The sequence below is a fragment of the Astyanax mexicanus genome, chromosome 2 (genome assembly GCF_023375975.1).
Source record: "Astyanax mexicanus isolate ESR-SI-001 chromosome 2, AstMex3_surface, whole genome shotgun sequence".
NCBI classification, from domain to species: domain Eukaryota; kingdom Metazoa; phylum Chordata; class Actinopteri; order Characiformes; family Acestrorhamphidae; genus Astyanax; species Astyanax mexicanus.
This window is the reverse complement of record NC_064409.1, coordinates 35,412,567-35,433,417: the sequence shown is the minus strand read 5'-3', so window position 1 is coordinate 35,433,417 and position 20,851 is coordinate 35,412,567. Positions and strand designations below refer to the sequence as shown.

Here is a 20,851-nt window from a genome sequence, read left to right as displayed (position 1 = left end):
AAACAAACCGTATTCTGATATTGGCCCCTAAACATTCAGTGACATGCAGCCCCAGACAGGTGGTGAGAAGGCAATACTTCAACAGACCTCTTTAAAAATAGAAAAATTCACACACAGAATATGCGTAAACTGTAGAAGCAAACACGTATGTAAAATTTGTATGAAATTCTGCACATTATACACAATTCAGAAATAAATATCTGGAGGCATTTTTCACATCTCAAAAGAGATGGCATGGCATATCCGGGAAAAATAATGTAATCTTTTGGGGAAAAGTAGGGCTGAGTGAATTTATCTTTTAAATGTAACTTTTGTCATGTCTGGATAGCAGGAAGGATGACTACATTTTTTTGTGCTTTGGTTTCTTTTGTATTAGGCTTAGTTAGCTTGTGTTTTGTGTTTTTGGTGTTCATGTTGTCTTCAGATTAGCTCAAAAGCAGTCCATGTCTTCATGAAATTGGTTTACAATGCAGCACAATGCAAAGAGTCAGATGCAGTAGTGTAAAGCATGCAACTGAGGGTAACAGAATCCTGATATGCTGGTTAGAACAGCATATTTGAAAGAAAAAAGTCTATGCAAACTAGAACTGTGAATGAACTACCTCATAAGGCACAAGCTAAATGTTTTAAAGGTCACTGAAAATCTGTAGATATATCTTAAAAGTTAAGTGCCTACAAAACAGAAAAAGTTTTGACGTTTGCGATGATTAATGAGCAAAAATCAGAAAACAAGAATTAGCTGTGCTGATGTTTTATTGAGAAATTGTTCAAAGGTCATTTAAATGTTCAGGTGCTCATGCAGGGTGTAAAAACACAATGGCAAGAAACTACAAAAACAAAAACAAACAATACATCTGCTCTCAACTTGTTCACACAATCAGTTTGTTTCTTTGGCTCAAATCAATTGGTGAGTTTGTTTACTTTGAACATTTTCTCTCTCGGTTTGGTCTGGTTTCACACAGGCACAACCTTAAACGCACCAAAATACACACCAATAAACCACATTAGCACATTGTCTCCTCTGATTGGTCAGACCTGTCTGGTGTGGAAGCAAGAAAGTAAATATACTGAGAAGATTTTGTGTTACAGCACGTATATATCTGTGCAGTGTGAAGCTGCTTTTACACAAAAATTTGTCGTTACGTTTTAAACAGTGTTTTTAACGGGATGCGCAGCGCAGATGTCCACATAGTAAACAGAGGTGCGCAGCTGTGTGAAACTGCTTAGCAAAGACGCCATAGGCATTATTTGTTTACAGCTGTGGTAATTATCAATATCTGGAAAATAAATCAGATTAAACTGCGCCTTATCAACAGTTTAGCTCAAATAAAAGGAGCATATTTGATAGCTGGATCAGATAGAGACCAGATCACATTCTCACCACAAGCAAACTGCTTCTCAGAGTTCAAGATTACCTCCTCTAGCAGGTCTCAGTCCAGTTGTTTTGGTCCACACCAGAGTGATTTACTGTTTTCACACTTGTTCAATCTAACCGGACCAAACTGTGCTGGTGTGAAAACGTCCTCAATCTCCAACATAACAGGCACAGAACAGAGGGATTCTCTTATACCCCTTTTAACCATCTGAACTCAAGTCGGTGGAGCTGGTCTAGGAAGGTGACCTAGGTTCCACAGCAGCTCACAGTCCATCTGAGCTAATCTTAATATACTCAACAGAAACAGAAAGTGGGAACTGGGAGCTCAAGTGACAGAACGTAACAAGACAGTACAGGGAGGGGTTCAAGTCTCAGTTCTCTTTCGCAAACTGGATACAAGTGGCAAGTGAGTAAAATAAAAGGCACAAACTCAAACTGTGGCTGAGAATGTATCAGAATAACACAAGGCAAGTGTGATGAAATGTTCTAAGATGTACCGAGTAGAGAAAATCATGAGGTACATGCGAGTATAGACTGAATGTGTCCGTCTGTAACATTATTGTATAACGGACACATGGCCAACTTTCCACTCACTGCTTTAGTGAGCTTAGAGTCAATGACCCCGGACTGCTCTTTATACAGCTGTGCCTCTCTATACAGTACAGATCAATATACAATACTCAATGTGTAGAGTTAATACATTTCAATTGTTGAATACTGAATCCTGACTGCAGCAAAAACTCCCATCATGGAAAAATGAACAAAAACATTACAAAACAAGGAAAAATGTTTGTGCACAACAAAAAACCCACATCAATTACTATGTTAATTTGATGCTTTAGTGTTGAAAAATTTTGCCATATAAAATAAATTATATTATTTCCCAGCTCAAGTTAAAAAGTTCTTAGCTATCAAACTACAAAAATGTTTAAAACTCATCATGTCGTACTAATGCTTCACCAAAGTCAGTTGCTTGACTTCCCACAAACAAGTCGTACTTATTGAGTATTTCCTCTTTGGTTAGTTTCCCATCCTGAAAGAAAAAAAGTGCATTCAGTTAGAATAAATAGTTAACAATAGTTGGAAAAGAGAGAAAAAAAAATATTGCAGTGAGACATAAGCTGGGTTTCCATCTGAATGTTTTGCAAATAGTATAAGAAACTATGAAATGTCAGAAAAAAAAAACATTTTATTGGTTCCATCTACTACAGTTTTGCTTAGTAATTGAGAGGGGTTTAGAACAAGCAAAATGAAGAGATTTATCTGGGTCTGTTTTTAATAGAAACATCTTTATAGCCATTTGTATCTTTTTTTATGGCTCTCAAGATGAGCAGTGGCCCATCTAATGGGTGGATTTTGGATTTGGTATTTCGTAATGTTGAAAGCAACCATTGAAAAGCTCTGTTCACATTTGTTTACTTTGTGTTGAAATGTCCGTGGCAGCAGAGGACCACTGATATAGTACACTACCTTTTACAGAAGATGAGCTTTTAAATTAGCTAGCTAATAAATAAATATTAAGTGCTTCTTATTATCTTAGTTTTATTATATACACACACAAATTACTGAAATGGATCTATTTAAATAGATAGATATGTTCTGCGAGTCTCATGGAGCTGTGTCTATTGTTAATGGTTACATTTACAACACTCAATCATACATCTTCTTTTACCCTTTTATAGAGGATAATCCAATACCAGAACATGCTGACCCAAAGAAACAGGTTCTAGCACCCGACATTTATGTTTACCAGAATTTTAGAACTGAGTTTCCCTCCACAGAATGGTAAAAGCAGACGTATGGATGTTTGGGTGGGTGTGTTACATTTTGCCCCTCCAACCACAGACGCAGCTCCTCTGGAAGGCATTGGATATAAGTTACCTAGCTAGCTCCAAATACTGTGAAAGGTGGTTAGCTATGCTGTAAATAAAAAAAAACCTGTTGGAATGCTGGGTTAGCATAGCTAGCTACTTTATGATCAGCTCACCAAAAGCACATACAGCTTGATGCATTGATGTTCATTAAAAAAAAATCCTCATTTTGACTGCATTGACTTTTCTTCCTTGTGTGTTTAATATTCTTAAAATTTTTTATTCAGGTATTTTTATGGGCATTTTTAAAAACGTGCATGGAACGTGGATGGAAAACTCTACTACTGCCATCGCACGGAAATCCATTAATTAATTTAAATACCAACCTTATTTGAATCAGACTCATATACCAGGTGCTTGGCCTCAGCCTCTGCGTGGTCGTAATCAGCAGGTAGGATCCAGTCCATGGTCTCCTCTTTGTCCATCTTTCCATCCTTGTTCTTATCTCTAAACTCAGAGAACTGCTCACGCTCTGTAGCTACCCATTCTGGCTCATCCATCTCATCTTCGTGGTTGTACATGTCCCCTGTGATGAAGAGACATGCATAGATAATTGTGAATAAAACTCTACACCCACGTTCAGCTTCCTTGTCATTGCCTTCCTGTTCCTTCTGCAAACAATACCTCTGACATTCAGCCTCCTATAGCACGGACGAATGAAAGGAAACGGTTTAACAATGTTTCAATCCCACAGGGTAAAGAAAGAGCCAACTGTTTTTTTCAGTCTCTCTCATGCTATTTGCTAAAAATGTAAAAAAAAAAAAAAAAAAAAAAAAACTGTGAAAAGGAAGTATACTTAAGAGCATTAAATTATGTATAAGTTAGGTAAAGAATTTTTAAAAATTAAATTTACTTTATGAAAATACACATTAAATATACTTTCTCTGTATTACCATAAAATGTATTTTTAAGAAATATGCTTTAAATTATATGTTGTGTTAATAAAAAATATATATAGTGGCATAAAACGCTGCTTAGAGTTTTTTTTTTCCCCAGTAGCATTAAAGTGTACACAATATGTGCATTAATACCCAAAGTAGTACAGTTATAATATATTTAAAACAGATACTCAAATCGACATAAGTTTGCAGAAGTTGTATGGAAAAAGCACTCAAAAGCAAAGTTTAATGATTTAATGTTGTGCTTAAATATAGCTTAATTACAATTTGAAAGTACTCAAGTTGCCATAAGTTGTTCCAAAATAGTACATTTAGTATGTATTTAAGTACATATTTTAACTTTAAAAAGGTTGTTCATTATATATACTTAAGATTATATATACTTAACTTTTCTTTTACAAGAAAATACCCACCAATGTACTCTTCAAGGTCAATGAAACCATCCCCATTCTTATCAATATCCTCCATGGTTTCCTATTGGGAAAGTCAATGGTTAGAGTGACACTAGAAAAAAAAACGAATTAGATTACAGTAATGGTGGAAAGTAAAATTTGACATGAGGCAAATTAGCACTAAACCATACTTTATAAAACCCCTACAAATAAACACTACCAGTCAAAAGTTTTTAAAACTCTATTTCTGTTGTCCACTAACAGTCCAGTAGCAGCACTCTAGCCAAGAAGAAAACGTGAAGATTTTTATTTAAAGTATCTAATTTAGAATGCTTTTCTATCAAGTTAATTTTATTGTTCAATCATAGTTTGTGAAGTAAAAAGTGATGTAAGTGATGAAAGTAACAATGTTAAACAGAGGCTTCTAATGCAATGGACATAAAAAGTAAAATATTATATGATAACATTTAGAACTGTACTGTATAAGATTTTATGTTAGAACACTTCACTGATTCTTGTTTTGTGTGGATTACCATCACTTGAAAATAATTCAGGTCTGAAAAAGGTAATTTCTATTGCTACTTACCAGCTGCAAGCTTTTAACCAATGAATTGTTTCCTAAAAATCACCCCCTCTTATTTCAAACAATATATTCTCATTATTATCTTTTTTACAATATGCCTTTACAATACGCCAATATATTTTTTGTTTGTTTTATAATACAATTTTTTTTCATTTTTTTCCCTGCATTTCCAGCTATTGATTGGACCTGAAGAGCTTAAATGGCAAAAATAAAGAGAGAATAAATGTGTTCTAAAACTTTTTATCAGTTTTGTAGCAATTTTTCTGCAGTCTGTAAAAGTTGAGCTCTCAATCTATATAAAATGTAATAAAAAACGCACTTTCCCTTTATAAGACTGAAAAATAACGGATTAAAATTAAATAATCATTATCATTAATTTGTGTTAAAAATTGTATTTCCAAATTAATTGCATGTTTGACATTAAAGGAATTAATGAACATTTAAAATTTGACATTAAGAGAACATTAGACTTACCAGCACCACGATTTCCTTCATATGTTCATATTCCTCTGGGTGAAGGAAGGCAGTGAACTCCTCCTTATCTGCAATACTGTCACCATTTCTGTCTGCCATCTTGAAGCGTCGCTCGTCTCTGGCCATCATCTGCTTGTAGTTGTAGCCATCGTCTGGCTCTGGGTCATCTGGGAGGAAACATAATTGACATTTACTAAAATAACACTGAGTAAAACACTTTTAAGCTAGGCTCTGAGTTCTGAGAAGGCAGATTCAATATTTTAAAAAAATACCAAATTGAAAACCAATACTTTGTACACACTCCTTGAGTTATATTGAGTTTTGTATTGAAATGATAAGAAAAGTTCAAGCTGTAAAAATAAATCAAATTTTATTTATATATATAATATTCTATTATAATATTATATATATTCTATTCTCTTGTGAATTCTGGAATTGTGACAACCTATTCAGAACTATGAAATTTATTTTATGCAAGTGCCATATACATTCAGACTTACCAAGGTAGGTGCCATATGTGACATTCTTGTACTCATCCCAAGAGATCATTCCATCATTGTTCATGTCGAAATCTTTCCACTGTCTATCCACATTATCATAAATATATTTCTTCTGAGCCTTTTTGATCCACTCCTTCAGCTCTGCCTCTGTGACAAAGCCATCCTGATCATCATCTATCTTCTCCACAATTTTGCTGAGAAAACAAGGCAGAAAGATGGCATCACAATGAGTGAAGAAGCATGAACCGTTCTACCTATATTCCTCTATACTAGGTTTGTGGAATATAAAGAAAAAATGCAACGTGCAATAACGCAGTTCGAAATCCCGATATCAATATGAATCAATAATTTAATATTTTAAATTAGTATAAGCTCCTTAATGTTTTTTTCAGCTCTCAGTTTGTTTGCACTTTTTTTTCCCAGGCTAAGAATAGCTTAGTGGATGCATTTATTGTGGAACTGTACTTCCAGCCTAGTTATGTCATAATACAGTGGCTTGCAAAAATATTTATATATAGTTGTGAAGTTGAATAAAAATAATACATGGTTAGCAAAATGTTGATCAAATAAAAATCTGAAAAATGTGACAGGTGCAAAAGTATTCTACTAAGCTTAACATTTTTGCCTAATTGCAAAAGGGCTGTCTGCTGTATTTTGCAGAAACGAAACAGTATCACCCTGAACTGTGAAACATGGTGTTGGGATCATCATGCTGTGGGAATGCTTTTCTTAAGCAGGGACAGAGAAGCTGGTCAGAGTTGTTGGGAAGATGAATGGAGCTAATTACAGGGCAATCCTCAAAGAAAACCTTCTGGAGGCTGCAAAAGACTTAAGACTGGGAAGGAGGTTCACTGTCCAAAAAGACAGTGACCCTAAACATACAGCCAGAGCTACAGTGGAATGGTTTAGATCAAAGAATATGCATGTGTTAGAATGACCCGGTCAAAGGCCTTACCTAAATCCCACTGAGCTTCTTTGTCAAAACAGGAAAATGGCTGTTCACAGGTGTTCTCCATCCAACCTGGCTGAGCTTGGCTCTACTAAGTACTGATACAGGGGACCTGAATACTTCAGCAGGTCACAATTTTTAGATTTTTATTTGATTAACATTTTTTAAAAGAATGTATCATCGTTGCTTTACATTACAATTTTGTGCCACTTTATGTTGGTCTATTACTTAAAATCTCAATAAATTACATTTAAGTTTGTGGCTGTAAAGCGACAAAATGTGTAAATTTCCAGGGGTATGAATAATTTTGCAAGCTGCTGTATATAAGCAGTGTACAGTGTCTGCAATAAGCTCTCTCGGAGTGCAATTTAAGTTTGCTATTCCTCTCAGCTCTTTTTATGTGTTTATCAGGAAAAATTATATTGAACGACAATAAAAATACAACTTATCTTAAATACAGTATACTCAGACCATCTCTTACTAAAACATAACCACCATCTCACCCGAGTCTATCCTTGCTCTCCTCTGGGGTGAGGTCATCAAAGGATTTGGCCACCTCCTCTCCGAGGAAAGCATCATGGTCATAGTCAAAGTTTTCACCATCATTGTGCTCCTTGCTGCTCAGTGGTGCGTCATGGTGCACACGGTCCTTCTTCTCTGTGGGCTTACTGGTGGCATAGACCACGCAAAGTGCAAAGCACATGAGGAGAGGCCTGACCTCCATCTTCTTCACAGACGTCCTGTATTAAACACAGTCAAAATGAACACAACAGCTCTACTGTTCTGTGGCAATCTTAAAGTAAAGCCGCACTGTGACAGCAAGGTTTAACCGCTTAAAAAGTATTCTGGATTGCTCTATTGGTATACAGGGTATGAATAAAGCTTAGATAGTGTCACTTTATAAGAGTTACTTCTGTCCGTACAGGAAAACAGCACGACTACTGTTTATGTCCAGGATACGAGGCTCTACAGTAATGATGACTTGCTGTCTTCAGTTCAGCCCCTCCCATTTGTGCTGAAGTTATTTAGCAGTGTTTCAGCCAAGTTATTATTTTGTGCCATTAGTTTACTTTACATTTTAACTGCCAGTTATTCTTTGGACCAATAGAAATGCACCACGATAACCCATATAGGGCTGGATGATATCCTAATGATGTAAATCCTAGATTTTTGTGTTTATGATTTGATTAATTTAAATAACTAAGCTTTTTTAAAAAATAAGTAAATAGAAAGGATTCATCATGGATCATTACAGATACTTTACCAAGTAATCATGAAATCGAAAAAAGAAAGCCTGTGTAGAAAAAAAAAATAGGTTACATCAATAATCGGGCCATTCTAACAAATGGGTGCAATTTGCTTGTTGTATAACTTCCAGAATAAACTTTTTTTTATTATTTATCTTTTTTCAACTCTGAATCTAATAACACGTATATTTACCTATAGAAAACATGTACTGGTCAATCTCAGACAGCTTAACTTAACATTTTATTTACATGGTTTCTAAGCCAAAGATGGTTACAAAACTCATGTGACATTTAAAAAGCATGTTTAATGAGTCCACATGAGTCCACTAGTTCCTTTGATTCTCTCTCAAGAAAGTCTTTATTTTAAATAAATGGTTAACTGTATGTTCAAACAATTGATATTTATGACAAAAACAATCACTCCTGTTAATGGCACTCAGTCCTGTTACTGGAATTAATTCCTGTTTATTTTTATGTTTTGAGTAACAGAAATAAGAGTAACAGGACTGAGTTTTAGCATAGAATTAACAAAAACATGGAATTTAGTCTTCAGAAGAACCAGCTGATGTAACTTCCTGTTGTAGATGTGACTTGTAGAGTGTTCCAGATGGGTAATGTGTTAAGGTAACAGGAATGAGTGAAACCCAGGGACACAGCTAAAATGTGTATTTTAACTTAAAGCTTTAGGATTTATTATTATGAAAAAAACTCACAACAATGCAACAAAAAAAAAAATACATCTCTAAAGAACTTTCATAATTATACATCATGGTAAAAAGTTTATAGTTAGAGAGTGGGGACAGGTGACAAATGCTATTTTTCTAAGAAGTTTTATATATATTTTAATTTACATATCTTACTTTTGCAAGTTAACTAAGTTACGTCACGTAGTTTTTTTCACGTTGAGATTTTTTACAATAGCATTTTTGACTAAATGTAGACCTTTAGAGGAACAGAACAAAAGACAGACCTTGCAATACAAAATCTGGGATAATTTTCTATCCTAACCTACAGCTTTTATCATACTTTTGTCAACAAACAGGAGAGAAACTACAGTGGCCTCAGTTAAAACTCTGGTTAAGTGTAGCGTTAGTTGGAGGGTCAGATTTGGACAGATTTGGCAAACGTGGCAAACCAGGCTTACATTTACCAACTACCTCAGTACTGTCCGCAAAAAATATGTCATTAAACTACCATGTAAACTCTGAACAGAGCGAGTAATGACAGGAGGTCATCTACAGTTCAGTGATTAATCTGTTATACAGATTAGCCGCTAGCTACGGAGCTAATGTTAGCTAATTGAGTAGCTAGCATTCCGTTAGTTCAGCCGGTATTCCACTCCGAGATACAGAATTTCAGCTCAAAACCAGCGACCCCGATAAACCACCCCGCTCTCACAGATACTGCGGTGTAACCGAGCGCAGATATATAAGTATAAACCCGGGTCAGTTTTAGTGAGGAGAGATTACTCACAGAGCGGCGGATCCGAAACACAGTCCTGAGAGAAATCCCGGAGCCCCTGGACCTGATCACACACCCCTGACTCTCCTCACCGGGGAAACACCCGCACCCAATCACAGCGCAGACCGTGGAGAGGCGCCTGCTGATTGGTCCACTCACACTGGGAGGCAACGACCTCGCGTTGTTTAACACAACACAGAACATCCTCGCTGCCTCTCGATTGGTTCCCGTGTATTAAGCGTCCAATCAAAACCCACAGCGCACACATCCATTTACACGCCATTGGTGGGCGTCTGGCGATGGTTGTGACGCTCTGATTGGGTGCTTTTTGCCACGTCCCCAAATTTGAGATGGATACAGATCGCAGTCTGTGGAGCATCACAATCCGTGTATCATTCGTTCATTTGATATTCAATTGAGAATCAAAAATCGGAAAATTAAAAAACCAATTCGTTTTTTCGTTTTTCGTTTTTGAATATAATACCAAAAAACGAATAACGGCTTGTATTTTGTATTTTTATTTGGTTATCCAAACAAAAATTGGAAATTTAAAAAACGGACCAGGAGCCGAATTTGATTTTGATTTTGAACTTGACCCATTTGTGTGCCCCGGAAGTTACTGATTTGTTTATTCTTGGTGGGTTTCTGTTGCGCGGGAGTTCACTGCAGTGTTATCTACACAGTCTGTATTGCTGTAGGCTTTGGATGGAGTTGAGGATGGAGAGTTTCACCTGAAAGATCCTGCCGATTTTTTCTGTTGTCATATCGTCTTCTTTCACTGCAACGCGTTTAGTTCCTCTGAACAAGATAAAACTCTCCATCCTCAACTCCATCCAAAGCCTACAGCAATACAGACTGTGTAGATAACACTGCAGTGAACTCCCGCGCAACAGAAACCCACCAAGAATAAACAAATCAGTAACTTCCGGGGCACACAAATGGGTCAAGTTCAAAATCAAAATCAAATTCGGCTCCTGGTCCGTTTTTTAAATTTCCAATTTTTGTTTGGATAACCAAATAAAAATACAAAATACAAGCCGTTATTCGTTTTTTGGTATTATATTCAAAAACGAAAAACGAAAAAACGAATTGGTTTTTTAATTTTCCGATTTTGATTCTCAATTGAATATCAAATGAACGAATGATACACGGATTCATCACATCTACAGCTCTGTAAAAAAATAAGAGACCACTTAAAAATGAATAGTTTCATTGATTTTACCAAAGTTAAAACCTCTGGAACATAATTAAGAGGAAGATGCATGATCACGAGCAATCAAACCAAGCTAAACTGGTTGAATTTTTTTCTGTAGCAGCAGTGGCATAAAGTTATCCAAAAGCCGTGTGTAAGACTAGTGGAGGAGAACATGCCAAGATGCATGAAAACTGTGATTTAAAAACAACATTATTCCATCAAATACTGATTTCCGAACTTTTTTTTTTTTTGCATTATTTGAGGTCTGAAAGCTCTGCGTCTTTTTTGTTATTTCAGCAATTTCTCATTTTCTGAAAAAAAATGCTCTAAATGACAATATTTTTATTTGGAATTTGGGAGAAATGTTGTATGTAGTTTATAGAATAAAACAACAATGTTAATTTTACTCAAACATATACCTATAAATAGCAAAATCAGATAAACTGATTCAGAAACTAAAAAGATGTCTTATTTCTTTCCAGCGCTGTATATAGTCTATTAAACTGTATATAGCATATCAAACTGATGTGAGTGGTATTTACTGTATTTTACAGAGTGCCTTTATTTATTAAACTTTATTAATTTTGCCGTGCAATATTATCTGTCACTTCTCACCTGTAAAATTCAGCCAACGGCAGACATTAATAAAATATAGAATGAAACTAGCTACCACAAATCTAAATTTTTTAATGTAGCATTAGTTTTATGTAGCTTTATATTCTTGTAACTTTCTACATAATGTGAATCCTGTATATGTGAATATTCATAAATGCTACATATACATTGTTTATTAATTGTACATATTGATCATTAATTTGTGATGTAATCTAGTCTCTTTGGGATTGTTAATTTTATTTTTTATCTTTTTTATTTTATCTTTATGTTGGATGTGTTTGTGTTTTATTCATCTGTTTTATGCTTTTTGTACCCGGTGTTTACCAGAGGAGGATGGGTTCTTCTTTTGTGCCTCAGTTCCTCTCAAGGTTTCTTTATCTTAGTCTGAGGCAGTCACCACTGGCTTGCTCAATTATTTTGCAAATAAAGGTTGTGTTTTTTCATTGTCATTGCATGTGTATGTAGGTTTATTTGCACAAAGCATCCTTAAGTTTCTTGTGTGTGTGCATTTGAGGATCACATAACCTCCATTCCAATCCAGGTAACAGATAAACAAATAAAAAACAATACTAATATTCCATTAACTGAACACAGAACGAATCCATCTGTAATAATGAATTCAGTATTCCCTTAATAAATGCACCATTATGTAATATGGTATGCTTATTATGTAATACATTTCACATGTCTGATTGTAGATGGCCCAGTTTAAGTGTTACAGATGTAGTTTTAACCAAAAGCAGAAAAATCATACACATAAAAGAACTGCAAATTATTTTTTGAGTGATGCCACAGAAGAACCTTTTTGGTTCCATTTCTTCATCTTTCAATCCAGTATTTAATATGGTGCCCTCTAGTGGATCATCATGATGTTACACCGAAAGTTAACCTGTTTTTAAATGCTGGGTACATTAGAAAATGCTGACTCAATTCTGGTCATTACTTTCAGAAGTTAGTTTCTTCCCCGTTTGTGTTAAAATATCCGGTCCTTTCACATTAAATGGTTGAACTGCTCTAAGGTGAGGTTTCAACTCCCAACCTTGGAGACTGTAGGCCAGCATGCTACTACTTCACCACTGGATCCGTGCAGGGTGGGATCTGTAAAAGTGCTAGGTGGGAAAATACAAAGCCACGTGACATATTCAAACAAAGGAGAAGAGTTAAGAAAAACTTAATCCCCCCCAAAAACAGAAAAAATGTGTTTACTTTTTTATTTGTTTTTACTTTCTATTTATTTTTTTGTTCTCTTTATCTTGACTTTTTCTTTTTGTCTTTTCTTTCCTTTTGTCTTTTATTTTCTGTTCTCATCCTCATGTATTTATTTGTTTTTTCTCTTTTTCTTTTCTTTTATTGCTCTTACTGTTCTGTGGAGAGAAACTCTGCAGCTCTGGTGAAGCGGACGGGTTGGGTTCTGTGAGTCCGTCGCAGAAGACCTTAGCTTTAGAGCTAACCTATGAGTGCAGGAGTACGGGGTGTAGAGTGTAGCAGGTAATCCTCACAGCACCTGCTCTATCAGACCTTCAGAACTGAGCCCTTTCTCTGGGTCAGGATGTTCTGGTGTTGGTTTATCCTTCATAAAATGGTAAGTGCAATTGAGTGTTAAATTTAACTCCGTCAACTACAGACAAAGATACACAAAGTAAACAAACATGGTCCCCTCCTTGTCATCACACAGAATAAGGTGGATAAACTGCATCCATTCTAATATAATTCAAAATATAATTAAATAAATAGAGTAGACATTTTTTTTATTAAAGAACCACTATGTAACTAATTTTCAGTAGTAAATTATAAAATTATCAGGATGTATCATCAGATATTAAGGAAACATGTTGAGTGAAAGCACTGGCAGCTGTTGTCAGCAAAGATTCAGCAGTACGTTCCTATTTTAAGTTTTCACTCTGTCCTGGGTTTTGTGTTTGTTTTGTCCTTTTTGTGTTTGTTTGACTCCTCCTGCTGCTCGTTCCCCAACACTAACTTCGCCCACCGAGGTTGCCAGTGAGTAACACTACACTACAGCGATGGTGCTGCAGCAGAGGAGCTTAGCTAGCAGAGTGGGTTCAGTTAAACCTCTGCTGCCTCAGCATGTCTCAAAAAAATGCTCAGTGACCAAAGCAGGAATATAACAGGAGTGAATATTGGCAGTGAATTCGAACGGTGGCTCAAAAAGACTGCATGACTGACCCAGAGCTGCTACTTTTCGCCTGAACAGGTAAGCTAACTGGCTAGCTAATTCAGTAAGGTTCTTTAATATCACCACTAGATGTGCTTACTAGGGACGAGCTGTCTCTCACGCGGGCCTCACTTGCCGGGCGGGGGGCTCACTCGCCGAGCGCGGGGCTCACTCGCCGGGCACGGGGCTCACGGGTGATAGAAGAGTTTAAAATTGTTTTATTCCTCCTCTCGTTCGTAATCTAAGTTCTCTGCCTCTCCTAGTCTTTATGTAGATTGTGTAGATTCAGCCTGCTGAATTTGGCAACCGAAGTAACCTTCGTGACTGGGGAGGGGTGGAGCAGACTAGCTACCCATTTCACAAACTCGCTCTCAGGTCCTACTTAATGCACCTTTAAATACAGGCAAACCAAACTGCTTTCAGTGGAAACAATGGAAGTTGGTTAAAGCAACTTAAGGGTGCTAGGACTGTGTGCTTGAGCGCCCGTGTCAATTATATAGGGAAAGAGAACCAATTACACTCTCTCAGACCCAACAACAGAACCCTGGATTTAAACTGGTGTTACTCAGATCATAGCAGGACTGCCTTAGTCCACTGGACAAACTGGACTGCCTAGATTTTTTTATCAATGTTGAAAATTTAATTGTAGTTTTTTGTGTTTTAAAATTGGTTTGTGTAACTTCTCACACTACACAACATCCCCTGAATAAAACAATGCATACTTTTCTGGACTGTACACAATTGTACACTGTACACAAACTGTGCAGCCTTTTTTAAATATAAACAAAAATATGTATTTATACACTGACCATCCAGCAAAACACGCACAAACACACCACCACCATGTCTGTGTCTCACTTAAGAGCTGACAATGATCCTATATCTATATGATCCCACTTCTGTGGCGGTCCTGTGGGGTCTTGGCCAATGAGTAATAGGGTAAAAGGAGGATAATAAAGTATGCAGAGAAATAGATTGTAGAATTACAGTCTGTAACTATAAAACTACAAAAGTTGGTAATGCTAAGGCAAGTCGGTGAATAAAAGAGTAAAACCTGAGCTAAGGGTGTGCCTTAGTTTTATAAGCCGCATAAATCTTGGGATGAACATGATCTAACAGGTTTTGCTCCCTGATGAATATGTCAACATGTTAACAGTTAACATTTTAAAAACATTTTGACGATAATAAAGTACACAAATTTGGCCGTGAACCATGTGAATCAGTGGGCAGCCTATACTGTAATAGATTTATGTTTGACTGTTGCGCCTGATACTGAATAAAAACAGCTGAACATTTTCGTAATTGTGCCGTGTCCCTGAACTCCTTCTGAGGACATGTTTTGGCTGCTTCTTGGCTCACTTTGAAGTATAAAGCCTTCACTGCAAAATTATTTATCCACATGCCCTGTTGGTGATTTAATTTAAAATTATAGAGTATGATGAAGGTGGAGTTATTGCTTTTACTGTACTACTGCACTTGGCAATGTTTAATAGCAGTTTATAGACTATGTACCTCCTGTGATCAGACTAAAAGTACCACCTACAGCTCATTTCCCAGTAACATGAGCCACCCACACAACACACCATACTTCACAATAACTTCCCATTTTATGTTTGTCTATCACATGAAGCCCAATAAAACACATTTAAGTTTGGGGGTTTATTGTGAAAAATATGTAAAATCAAGGCGTATATATTTTAAGCACTGTACGACTGATCTTTGAGGTTACAAATCATTTCCCATTCCCTTAACTTGAGTTTAAAGGTGAAGCTCCTGCTGTTTTCATGTCACTCCCAATAGGGGTATTTGCCAAGTGACTAATTACATCCTGCACACTGAGTCATCCATACTATAGAAACATGTGATTTATTGAAGCCATTTTTAAACAGGAAGCAGTCACTTTTTTATTGCAGTAGTCATTTTAATAAGTCGGTTTTGGTCTTATTGTGATGTTTATTTTGCACCAAAAATGTTTCAGATAATATTCTCTGTACAGTCATAGTGCTGAGACATGTAGTCTCAAGACTATGGCAGAGTTTAAGAATGACTTTCTGTTGAACTACTTTTCATTTTAGTGGTAAGACATTCTTATTTTCTGGAAATCATATCATAATAAGATGATATTACAAACTGTAGACCAAAAAATAAGACAGTTTGTGCCCAGAAATACACTAGCACAAAGTATGGCTTTGATTAATCTCAATACCCTTCTTGGTCTTATCACTGACTGTGATGAAGCCCACAATGACATCCACATGTGGGGCCAACATGGAACATGTGGACAGGCCCCAAAGGGACATGTTTTTCCTTTTTGGGAAAGGTATGTTTTATACAGTACACTTTCAGGCCTCATACACTTTTTTTTCACAAATTTCCATTATTTTCAGGACTTTACCATGTCTTCAAGGCAAATTTTAATACAATTTTTAAAACATCAGTGCAGATATAGACAGTAAAACCAAAAATCAACAAAAAAACTATATTGATAAAAAACATTTCTTTAAGCAATGGTTGACACAATTTTCGATAATAAAATGTCAGATCCTGAGAGCTACATTTTGTAGGGCTACATTACTGAACTAACTCTGAGTTAGTGTATTAAGTAGCTCAAAATAGCTTTTCTCCGTCAATAAATCAAAACACACATTTGTAGATTGCAAATTTCCATGACTTTATCAAAACTAGTATTTTTAAGTATTTTAAATTTTCCAAAACTTATCCAGGCCTTGAAATTTCATGACTTTTATATGTTTTTATGCACTTTAGACATTGAATGTTTTGAAGTAAACAAAATATCATGGAGCTGTAGCAAATCATGTTTAATGTTAAAACAAAGTATAAGGTATGTCAGTGAAGTGTAATATGTACCTATAACACAATCAATGAGAGCATGGGCATTTCTATACACTTTGTACACATTCTGTACACATGAACTGGCTCTTTTAGTGCGCATTTCAACCTCAGTAACAACAGTAGCCTCAGTAACAACAGGCATTATTGGTATTACCCATCAAGTCTGCTATCAGGTACCAGTTGGTAGCTCCTCTGGTAGTCCTCCTCCTGAAGCTAAAAACCTGTAGCTACTCAATCTCAGTACAGCTGCAGAGGTTCAGGAACTTCATCTTCAGCTCCTACAGCGCAGAGCTCATCTGGGGGATCGACAGATAGCAGTTCCCCAAATGTCAGAACATAAAACACTCCGTAGAACATAAAATGATCACAGTCCGATGTGTTTCTTGGCGGTGCTCCGGGTCCGGAGTGAGGACGAGGCGTATTTAATGTCCACCGTCCACTCGTCCTCCGTGTGGAGAGGAGCCTGGACGAACATCAGACCCCCGACCGAGTCCACCAGGCCGTAGAGAACCGCCAGAAGAGAGAAGGCAGTGCCGAGGAGGTAGACTTTCAGCAGGCTAACCGCAGCCATGCTCACGGACAGGCCAGGACAGCCAGTTAGCCTTTCTGAAAACAAGAAAACAGTGAGTTTAATGAGTTAAATATCACACCGCGTCAGGACTAACTAATACTCGTTTCACAGATAAAGACCGACCTTTCTTCCTCGTTCTTCTCTCTCTCTCTCTCTGGTGTTTAGTCCGGAGCGTGTCTCGGTCTTCAGGAGCTGCTGCTGGAGAAGTTCGTGTGGAGCTGTTTTCCTCTGTGCTGAAGGTCTGGAAAGAACAGCTTTCGCTTCTCGTCTTCAGTGAGAGTTGAGCGTGTCCGGGAATTTCCGCGGCGCGGACTGATGACAGCTGCTCGTTTCTTACGAAAACCCGCTGTTTATTTAATATGGCAACGCCTAGAAAACAAGTAAAAGTGCCCCGATAAGAGAAGATAAAGAAAAAAATCCCACACTGAGTCAACAGGACTCCTTCAGGAGCGAGATAGCCCAGCTGTTAGCCGCAGATTTAGCTAACATCCAGGTCATTTTCTTCAGTTTAACCCCCAATTTAACCCACTCTCTCTGGACTCAGTTCGACCACATTCAGTTTTAACCCTTCTGGGAAAAAAAAAAATTGTGCTCCATATTAAGTGAAAGAACTATGGAAGCCCATTTCCGCCACGGGTAAAAAAAATCATAATTATGATATACTAAGTCATAATTATAAGATATAAGTCATAATTACATTCAAAGTACTGGTAACCCTTACGAAACAATAATATATGGCAATATATTGGAAAATGTAGTGCAATATATTAAAAAATACATTTTCATATATGGAAAAAAGTACATATATTGTTTAATATAGGGCAATATATGCATGGACCATATATGTCTATATATTGGTAAATATAAAAACATATATTGCACAGTTACAGACCCCAAAAAAATATATAATCACATTTACATCATCTACAATTACTTTTTAAAGCGGTTATATTCATGTTTGCATATTAAAAATGTGAATTTAACAAAGATTGACAAGTAATTGCATTTAGTTTTTTTGCCCAGATGCTACACACATTATACAGATCTAGCCCAAAATCTTACATTTGTCACAGACATTTGAAGGAAACTGGGTATGAATGGAAAAACTACTACTAACTACATTTAGGTGTATTACACTAATACAGTCTATTAATTTTTACTTTTTTATCATTCATTTTGTGTATAAGGGCATAAGAATATTATTATATTATATAATATTAGACTAGATTAGATTAGATTTTAATTATATTACTAATAATGTGTTCAATTTTTTAAATCTCATTTTCCTATATAATAATTGCAAGAAAAAGCATTTGCTATGGTCAGTGAATCACCACATACAATATATTCAATAACAATGTATTCTCTCTCAGTTGTAACATGCTGAAATAACCTGCCTCTCCTTAGATCGTAAGTGTTACATTAATGTAAGAAGTGTGTTTTTTCATCTGCATTTACCATAATGTCACAACATTTGGGGATGTATATAACTTATTATAAATAAATAAGTCATATCATAGTTGTGAGATACTATATCATAATTATGAGATACTATGTCATAATTATGAGATACTATGTCATAATTATGAGATATGTCATATTGTCAATTATGAAGTCATAACTATGAGAAGTCATAATTACATTTTAATAACCGGTAAATGTAAGGAGTGTGTTTTTTCATTTGCATTTTCCACATTTTGGGATGTGTAACTTAATATAAATCCTGATGTAGCAAATAACAAAACAAAAAATTCACAATTTGTATTTTAAGATTTTGTTCTATAAATCGTGTCAGTAACTAGTTATATGGAATCATTGAAAGCATTTTATTTGTTGAAATGATTGAGAAAAGGCTTTTCACAAATAATCATATTATCGACTTATCTTTCAATAAATAGACATGACCTCAATTATTTTATTAATTGTGATATCGTCCATTGTGTTTGCACTTACAAAATGCACATATGTTGTGACAACGCCCCTGGGAATAGGGGCATGGCCATCGTGACCGAAGCAATCGTGTGGAAGCACAGAGAGACACAGACACAGGTGAAAAAATTTAAAACAGCCCAGTACGACTGTAGTCACTTAACTTTAGTGTTTCTTAGGTTTGTGTTGCCTCAGTCTTCCTCTCACCATCAGCATATCTCTTGAGTGAAGGCTGAGGCAGGGTCTTTATGCCGGTCCAAGGTGGGCCAATTGGGACAGACCGTGGCTGCACGTCAGGGTGTGGGGCGGATCCACGCTTCCCCTGCCTTCGCACTTTGCAATGTGTAATTCCTTTGTTACCATATTATGTTATCATTATATTAGTGCCATTTAATTGTCTTAAAATGCCAACAGTATCGTTTATTGCAATAATTTCTGGGACAACATATCGTTTAAATTTAGAAAAAAAAAAATAGAAAAGACATGTAGAAGCAAAAATACACTTTTAAAAGAAGATAGTTTTATCTGTAGCACTAGCTCAGCACTCCGACATTTTGGAAATAAAGTCAGATGAACAAACTCATGTTTACACACTGTTCTGTGATGCTCTCAAGCTATATGTCGCTTAGGGACTTAATGAGTCCAAATGACAGACGAAGTGCTGTATAGAAACTTTCAGATATTTTAAGGGTCTGTGAATCAAACGTCACCATGGGCTCTTCTGGGTTAAATTAATTTGTATGCTTTATATTTAGTAAAATATCCTATTTAATAAGGAAAACTCATGTAAACTTGGCTGCTTAATATAAATATATTTTCTCAGTTTGTTTTATTTATTTAGCTTTTATTTAACCAGGAAAAATTCCATTGAGATCACAGATCACTTTCACAAGGGAGACTGGCCAAGACCAAGAGTAAAAAGAAAAATATTCAATCAGTTACATAATACATAATATATTACATCAAACATTTACACAAAGACAACTTGGACTTAAATTGTTCAAATCGCAACAAACAGAAAGAGTTCAGACTGTATATTTCATGCTATACAGATGTAATAAATTAATGAACAGGCAGTTGACCAAAAATGGCTATATATATAAAAACATACCAGTGACTAAGATGGTGCACACATAGTAAAGACCAGTACATTTCAGAAGAAAGCACACAGTGACAAGTGAGAGTATTACAATATTCAACTGTGTCAAATAACACAAACACTTAATAACATTTAAATCTGAATGAGTTAAATTTACAATTTAAGAGTGTAAATCCTCTGAGCTATTTAACTATTTAAAATATGCTTTTTTCTATTAATAACATTAGATGCCAACATAGGGATTCAATATGAACAAACTTTACTATGCAATAAGTTACTGTAAATGTTTTAAAAGCTGCTAGTCTTTAAAGTCAAACATGAGAAACAAGTTCTACAATCGACCACAAGATGGAGACAATTGCTGAACCTCCTGTGGCTCTCTGCTCTTTGTAACGAATGTTTTCATGTCTTAAGTAATGCCCTGCCGGGCCAAAAAAAAGTCGCCACAAAAAAAAAAAGGTCACACACTCAAATATTTCGTTGGACCACCTTTAGCTTTGATTGCAGGAAGCATTCGCTGTGGCATTGTTTCAACAAGCTTCTGGAATATCACAAGATTTATTTCATTAAAGTATTGCATTAATTTTTCACTAAGATCTTGCATTGATGATGGTAGAGTCTGACCACTGCGCAAAGCCTTTGAATCCTGGCATTGTCATCTTGGA

At 36.0% G+C, this 20,851-nt stretch overlaps 1 protein-coding gene and 1 long non-coding RNA gene across 2 annotated transcripts; both read right to left on the bottom strand.

The window, feature by feature from the left end:
* Positions 1 to 735: 735 nt before the first annotated feature.
* Positions 736 to 9,922, bottom strand: calua (calumenin a). The gene is made up of 7 exons (XM_007245013.4): positions 9,764 to 9,922; positions 7,547 to 7,783; positions 6,095 to 6,288; positions 5,595 to 5,761; positions 4,559 to 4,619; positions 3,573 to 3,772; positions 736 to 2,408 (listed from the first exon to the last, which is right to left on the bottom strand). The coding sequence occupies exons 2-7, from the start codon at positions 7,765 to 7,767 to the stop codon at positions 2,304 to 2,306; spliced, it is 948 nt and encodes a 315-aa protein (XP_007245075.3). The 5' UTR covers positions 7,768 to 7,783; positions 9,764 to 9,922; the 3' UTR covers positions 736 to 2,303.
* Positions 9,923 to 16,380: 6,458 nt separating this feature from the next.
* LOC111193014 (uncharacterized) lies at positions 16,381 to 17,762 on the bottom strand. The gene is made up of 2 exons (XR_002650208.2): positions 17,282 to 17,762; positions 16,381 to 17,193 (listed from the first exon to the last, which is right to left on the bottom strand). It is a non-coding gene; the product is annotated as an uncharacterized LOC111193014 (long non-coding RNA).
* Between the last annotated feature and the right edge of the window lie 3,089 nt (positions 17,763 to 20,851).